The sequence below is a fragment of the Arctopsyche grandis genome, chromosome 2 (assembly GCF_051622035.1).
Source record: "Arctopsyche grandis isolate Sample6627 chromosome 2, ASM5162203v2, whole genome shotgun sequence".
NCBI lineage: Eukaryota > Metazoa > Arthropoda > Insecta > Trichoptera > Hydropsychidae > Arctopsyche > Arctopsyche grandis.
In genome coordinates this window covers 10,756,757-10,765,198 of record NC_135356.1, presented here as the reverse complement: position 1 = coordinate 10,765,198, position 8,442 = coordinate 10,756,757, and the positions used below count along the sequence as shown (strand labels likewise).

General features: G+C 31.0%; 1 protein-coding gene across 1 annotated transcript; it reads left to right on the top strand.

The window, feature by feature from the left end:
- Positions 1 to 419: 419 nt before the first annotated feature.
- Positions 420 to 8,341, top strand: Lmx1a (LIM homeobox transcription factor 1 alpha). Its single transcript, XM_077445484.1, has 4 exons — positions 420 to 555; positions 5,759 to 5,951; positions 6,816 to 7,432; positions 8,094 to 8,341. Exons 1-4 carry the CDS (start codon positions 420 to 422, stop codon positions 8,339 to 8,341), a joined length of 1,194 nt encoding a protein of 397 aa, XP_077301610.1.
- The last annotated feature ends 101 nt before the right edge of the window (positions 8,342 to 8,442 follow it).

The window sequence follows — 8,442 nt, the reverse complement described above, 5'->3', positions numbered from 1 at the left end:
AGAAAAGACAAGAAACAAAATAATAAATTAGACATAACAAAAACAAAACATATATATACACAAACAACTAAAAATAATAATAATTATTATTATATATCGTTTATCGTCTTGAATTCATTCTATGTTTACAAGGTCTTAATTCACACACTACACTTGAACTTGCATAGACAATTTCGAACGAGAGACAGTTCGCGAGTCGACTGTTTGCGTTTCGGGTGAGGGGCGTCTCTGCCGGCAGACCCTACGAAACCCCCACCGCCCCCATGACAACCCCTTCGCCCCCTCCTCTCGATGGGCGTGTCGTGGGCTACGCCTTGGACCTGCGCCCTCTGGGATTGTGCTCCCTTTCTGTCGGCGATCACCGGCGGGGTCGCGCGCCTCGCGATAACCCCTAACCCGCTGGCAAACCCCTTCGCACCATGCTCGAGTTCTACCAGCATCTGAATCCGAACCTGCTCCAAGATCCGGCCTCGGCCATACCTTGCAGTGCTGCACCAGGTACCGTTTACAACAATTCAAACGACCCGTCGGATCGCTCGGACGTCAATTCTTGTAGTAGGCGGTCTACCATTCCATATCAGTGTCGTGTGCTGCCCTTGCATCTGAAAGTGATCGTTTAAAATCGTTCGACAAACCCACTCGTCATACCTACATATATTCCGGTTGGTGATCGGTGATTTATAGTGATTTTATGAATGATAACCAACGGTAAAACTTTTTTAAAACGATACAATCATTAGTATAAGTGTTGGAAAACATCCAATCACTTATACCCCAATTAAATTTCAGGATGACTTTAATCTACAGTATGTTTCTTGTCGTGCTGGTATTTCATTTGAAAAAAAGTGTAGAAGCATTGTGATAAACCGCATACTATCATTTGTGATTTACATACATTGAATTGTGTTTCAAAGTGTTCAAAAAATCAGTGAAAATCTCCATCTACATATGTATGTACATATATACATATATTTATGATGTATTTGACAATTTCATGTGAAAATCATGTAATTCTTCGATTAATTCACGATTTAATAACAAACATAACGTATACGTATGGTTTATGTGTATGTATGTATGTATTTATTATCAAAATTGTCAAGAATGCAATTTGTGCAATCAATAAAATTTCGATAAATAAACTTTTTTTGAGAAAGTTAGCATGATGCTGAAACGTTTGACAATACTACTTAAATAAAATAATAATACAATATATAGTATATGTACAATTCGAATAAAATTGACAAATATTCAAAAATTAAATAATCGAATATAAATAGAATACTAATTTTTCAATCGAAATAAACTATTGTGTTTTTAAATTACTAAAATTTTATATTTTATACTCGTATATATATGTACATAATATCATCATATGATCCGTTATGTTTGGAAGAGGGCAATTTTCAGATCCAAAAACACTTTCTGTTTGACTTGATTCACAAACTGTTGTCACTTTTAATTCGATATGTCCAGAATATCAGAGAAGCAGAATAAACGTATTACAGGCCACCAGTGTTTTTAAATATTGTTAAGTGCAAAACTTTATATTCAATGTTATGCGAAATACTAATCGAAATGAAGAAAAGTGGACTTTCAAATATAACGGCTCATATGTGGAAAAAATAATCAATCAATAAATTGATCGACTATCGATATCTCTATTTATAACAAAGATTTAAAATAAAATCAAGTGCAAAAAGTTTAAAATACCGTGAACGTCAGCTAACTACTGAGTGGAAAATTTTGAAATCTTAATTTTATACGTATAAAATTTGAAAACTTCCCCATATTTATCAATTTTTGGTTTCGTAGATATTGTATATTATTTTATATCATATACATATGTATATAACATCGGTATTCTGTGTGTATGTGTGTGTATCTGAGATAACGCTGGCCATACTATATTAGTTGTTTCGATTCAACATACATATGTACGTCACAGCTAAAACACTGCCAACAAAATGTACGAATATAATAACGAAATAAATAACTTATATATATAGTATTTGCTACCAACGTTTCCTCTAGGCAAAATAGTCTCTGAGAATTTAGCGCCATCTATTGAAAATTTATTTATTTAATTATTTAATTAATTTATCAACAAAATGTACGAATATATTAACGAAATAAATAACTTCTATATATAGTGTTTGCTACCAATGTTTCCTCTAGGCAAGCCTCTGAGCGTTTAGCGCCATCTATTGAAAAATGATTTAATTAATTAATTTTTCTATTGGTGTTTTATATTATTTATATTTAGGTAGTTTTTACCATTTTTTATATTATACAATTAAATCTAAATATTAAATTAAATATATTTAAAAGGTATGTGAAAAAAATCCGAACACAGGACCGACACATTTCTTTTAACTGTTTTTTATTTAATAACTTAATATGCTAACACCCATGCGATGATATTTCATTGGGTACAACACAGTATTCTACATATGTATGTATTATATATAGCTTCGAAAGAAACTTTGTATTTAAGGTTTGTTTGGAGCATCGAAAGCAATTCAAAGTTTCTATGACGACGACATCGATATACGGTTGAATATTATTTTTTTTCGATTCAAACAAATTCAATAAAAAATCAAATGAAAATTTACTTTTAGTTTCGCCATGTTTAAGGTACAATATTACAAATACCGAGCGAAGCCGGGTAAAAACACTAGTAAACGATATTCGCTTTAACAATAATAAATTGGTTTATTTTCAATAAATATCGCAATTGATAGTCGATTTAATTAATAGATTTAAACAATTGATTAATTTCATTCAAAATTTGCATATAGAGTAGTTTGTAAAAGATAGTTTGTAGTAAGAGAAATGTAATAATAATAATAGAAGGGCCCCTACGAATAAATAATTGTTGTCAATATTACGCGGTACGTCTCTATAAATACGCTACAACGCGCGGAATACAATCGGATCAATTTACTTGTATCCCATGTTGTTTATTGCATGTTTTTTAATGCATTGTGCAATTTTACCGATGCTTGCCCATCTTGCGAGTAATATAAACAAACGGAGAAGTTTTTATCGGACATACGTCGAGCACCAAGCATCAAATACGACTGATGCTAAAATTATTTAGGATTGTCTGTGGACAATCGTCACTTGACAACAATATGACGCCTAAAGCCAATAATATGACATTTCTCTGTTTGTAGTCCCATAGTGATCATATATTATATAATATCATGAAATTGGTTATAATCACATGAGCCAAAATAAATCACATGGTGCACTTTTATAATACATACATATACCAGTGGTTCCATTCGGTATGTATTAATATTATCACATTTTTTTATATCTTACGCTTAAATTATATCCATAGTTATGAATTTCATTTCATGACTATGGGTACATATTTACATAATTCAACGTTCCGCAATATATTCAATTAAAAAAGCACTCATTTGTTTTTAAAAAATAATAATTAATGAATACTTACGATAGCCAATCAGAAACGAATTTGACGACAGCCAATCACAAACGAATTACACACACAACGGTCTTTTTTTTATATATAAGATTATAATAGTTATATAAAGTTGTATGTAAATTAAAACAACATATCGTCTGTTATCACTTGTATCTACGTACGTATGTACATGGCGTATAAATTTTATTTAAATCAACTAAAATAGCTTTGCGATAGTGAAATCAAACCAAGGTTAAATTATTATATTATTTATGTACCTATATACAAGGTGAAATTATTCTTACAATTAATAATTGAATAAACCAAAACTTGGTCAAAATCAAATGAAAACTCAAAGAATTTTCATTTCAAATAGTTGATTTTTCATAATTATAATAGTATAATATTAATCGACGATTCTATAAAATATGTACATAACATATTATATATACATAAGTGTGAATACGGTTTGTGTATGTTTGTTGAATTGAATGTATTAATTCCGATGCCGACGTAAATTTTCATGCAATTTGTGTAAACATACATGAAATATTTATTTTTATTTATAATTTATTAATTAATTTAACTGCTTTTGAAATTAAATGAAAATATATCTATGTATTTACATACATACAATGTAAATTTGTTGAAACAGTTTTTATTATATTTATTTCAACGACGTTTTTGTTCAAATTTAAATATAAAGATATGTATACAGGTTTGTATTGTTAGTACATACGTACATACATATACTCAACTAAATAGTTAATACAAAGAATTTTTTCTAAATATCTAATAAGAAAGCAACACAAGTAAAATGGCAAACATATGTACATATCTATACTTCAATATTCCACTGAAGTGGATTATTAATTATAAATATTTTAAGGGTATATACAAAATGAAAATTATAAAGAAATACTCCTGACCGTTGGTTTGTAAAATTATAAGATTATGAATTAAACAAAAAACACTACTACTTATAAAATTACTTTTTTTCATTATCATATTCATGATTTTTAATTAATCATATCATCTTCATAATCTGTACCCAAAAGTAGTCCATGGACATAGCGATTTGTTTGACAATTTGTCGGTCGTAGATTTTTTGTAACGACGAGCAACTCTTTTGCCAACTGTTAAGTATCTTGTTCTCAAAAAAATATCCCATTCAAGGTCTCGCAATATTATTAAATAATAGACAGAACGTGTTAGCTATATAACGGTCGCTAAAAAGTTTGCTAATGTGATCCCAGAAATGACTCGGACACGAAGTTGAGAGATTTGTTTCTCGATAAATAAATTGTTGGGTCAGTCGTAGCGTCGTTTGCTACGAAAAATTTCGTAGCCAACGCTTTGTCTTTAATCGACACATTCTATGTAGAGTCTAAATTGTAGCCCTTTTTAAACTTTTCCCGTTAAATTAAATCTATTACTCTATTAATTGATTTAACAAATTTAAATAATTCCAAGAAATTATCGGTGTTCTTTATCAAGCGTGTTTCGATTTTTGACATCGGCCTACATAGCTTGAAAAAGGTTCCGGTCATTGGTTTTACATTTATTTTGGAATAATCCAGACAGTGTAAACCTTCAGTCATTGAAACCAGTGGTACACTTTGTTTCCTTCTATAAAATTGACTTCGAAAATACCGTAATAAAACGACCATAAAAGCGATATTCTATACACAAAATTAAACTAAAACATAAGTTTTTCATATTGAAACTTATAAGTTAATTAAAAAATTAGAAAAAAGTCGACCTGTTTTTGTTTATTTACACGGAAAACTTATTGTAATATATTGTAATATAGAAAACTGATCATTCTTTGTGAATTTACTCACTACTCATCCATACTATTGTAACATTTTAAATGATTCTTTGATTTTGGTTTTTAACAGTTCTTATTGTTCATCCTTGTATTACGTGTCTTTCTGAGAACTGCTTCAATAACCTCTAATAAGTACATTTGTATGAATTTAAAAAAATGATAGTGACATCTATGAAAAAAAATTACAACTATTTAATTCGTCGAATTTGTTATGAAATTAATATGTATGATATTTGCGTTTATATGAATAATATTAAAATTTGAATATGTGTATTATTAATTAATATTCTGAATTTGAAATGACTTTATTGTAACTGACTTAATGTGACAAAAACATACAGATAGTAAATTTTTAAAATTTATGTAAGATTATATAGATGTCACTACTCAAAATAATAAACACTATTTCAGCATTTTTCACATAGCATATGTAAAATTGTATAAAATAATATTTGGAATACTTTATTAATCACAGAATTTTTAATGTACAGGTACTGTGAAGCGAGAGAGGGCATGTGAGTGCTGTGGAGGCTGCGGACGTGGTATCCATGACCGCTATTTACTCAGAGTTGGTGAATTATCTTGGCATGAGCGGTGTCTGGCATGTGCTGCCTGCGGAGTACCCTTGGCCAGAACCTGCTACGCCAGGAACGACAAACTTTATTGCAAAGCAGACTACGACAGGTATACCGAAAGCCCATCATAGCGGTAACGGTGCGCAGATTCATCTTTTAAAAGTGAAAATAACATCCATACTTTCAAAAGATTAATCGATACATTGTTAAATAGTAATATGTGATATAATGCGACTGCCTGCTTTTCAAACAAAATATTTATGTAACTTGCAATAGCGTATTAGAATTATTTATTATTTAATTTTGCCGTTGATTATTTAGAATTTTATTAAAGCTATTATCATAATTGCGTATATCTTCCATTTTTAGGAAACATTTTACTATATTTCTAATTTTGAAAAACATGATGGTAATCAAATTTACAACCAGGTTGGCTTTGAATGTACCTACATATGTACATCTGCTAAATTTGTAAAGACTATATCTGAACCATATCTTTGTCAGCATCATTTAATCGAATTTATTAAGATATTTTCAATATTCAATTTATTTATTTTATTGGGTCATGTATAAGCGAATTTATTACACATATTTTATATGTGTATATATATATATATATATATATATATATATATATATATATATATATATATATATATATATATATATGTATATATATATATATATATATATATATATATATATATATATATATATATATATATGTGTATTATCATATATTGTACTATGTATATTCAAACTTATTCATATTAATTTACTTTTTGCCATCTATTTCATCAGTTCCATTCCACGTACATGTTTCCCTCCACCTGCCTCCAATATCCTTTTGAGTACCACTTGAGCATTAGCAAGAAACTCAATATATACATAAATATAAAATGTGTTCTACTTACATTGCAAAAACATAAGATGAAAGTGTGAGATATGCATGTTTGTTTTAATTTTGGTTTAGAATATTCGGCGTGAAATGCTCCCGGTGCGGAGACAGACTTCTGCCCCAAGAACTAGTTATGAGGGCTCAGCACCACGTCTTCCACTTACCCTGCTTCGTCTGCGTCGTCTGCTGTCAACCATTGCAAAAGGGAGAACAATTCGTGATGAGGGCAGGCCAACTGTTCTGCCGGCAGGATTTCGAAAAAGAAATGTTCCTATTGCAGCAAGTTGACGACGATATGATCATTGATGAGACAGGTCGACCTAGAGATGGCAGACGCGGTCCAAAAAGACCCAGAACAATCTTGACTTCAGCACAAAGACGCCAGTTTAAGGCCTCGTTCGAAGTGAGTCCGAAGCCATGCCGGAAGGTGAGGGAGGCACTTGCCAAAGATACCGGTCTCAGCGTGCGGGTCGTTCAAGTGTGGTTTCAGAATCAGCGAGCCAAGATGAAAAAAATACAGAGGAAGGCCAAGCAAGATGGAGACAAGAACTCGGACAAGGACAAGGATAAAGATGAGAAGACTATCAAACAAGAATCTCCGTCCAGCGAACACGGGCATTATTTAGGATTAGATTCATCATTCTCCTCGTCTAGTCAACCGTTAAACCCAAATCTGCCATACTCCCCAGAAGGTAATTTAACCAAATTATTAAATTTAAATCATTACCATGTCCTACTCTAAAAAAATTTGGACATTTTCAGTGAACAAAAACTTAAGATACAGAGCCGAGTAACCATATAACCAAATACATACAAAATTTTAATTAAATTTATTGATTTGAGTCAAAGTGTGATCTCACCATTTTAGCATCTTTAAGTTAGCTTTAAAGTGGACATTGACAGAGAGATTTGTCGGCAGCTAAATCTCTCGTAAGATTTCTGATATTTATCATAGCTAAAAAGACCACAACAGGCAAATTTCTGTGAATCTTTTAATAAATAAATTTTATCAAACCAAATGTAATTTTGAGATATTATTGATAAAAAAAAATTATCTCAGTTTCTACATATTATATTTATATAATGAAAATCTGTTAAACAAAATCCTTATTTGTTGGCAGACAGAAAAACAGCCATGACAGAAAAATTGTGGCGAATTGTTCACAGACAAATCTTTACGTCAATGCCCACCATACATTTTGTGATAAAATTCATCTCATGATTTATTTTGAGATTTTTTATTTCATTCAAAAGCTAAACCATTCAAACTTTTGAAATATTCCATACCAAGTCAAAAACATTAATTCAATTACTACTACAGATTAATTAATTTTGGACATTTGAATATTTCAGAATACCATGGCCACTCCGGCGAGAGTTTTTGCAGTTCAGACATTTCATTAGACGGCAGCAACTTCGACCAGATCGATGAGGGCACATCGGACACTCTGTCGTTGCAGAATCTCGACCTACAGAATCATCAGCCAGTGCAGCACGGGAGTCTGCTACACGAACCGATGAGCTTAGCATCAAACTCAATCATCAATCCCATAGACAAATTGTATCTAATGCAAAATTCCTATTTCAATTCGGAGAACTAACGAGTTACACACACGTTCGAATGTGCACCACGTCCTCGCCTTCTAAATTATTCATTATTATATGATTTGACGATATTTGTCCGTGTCATACACACTTTTGT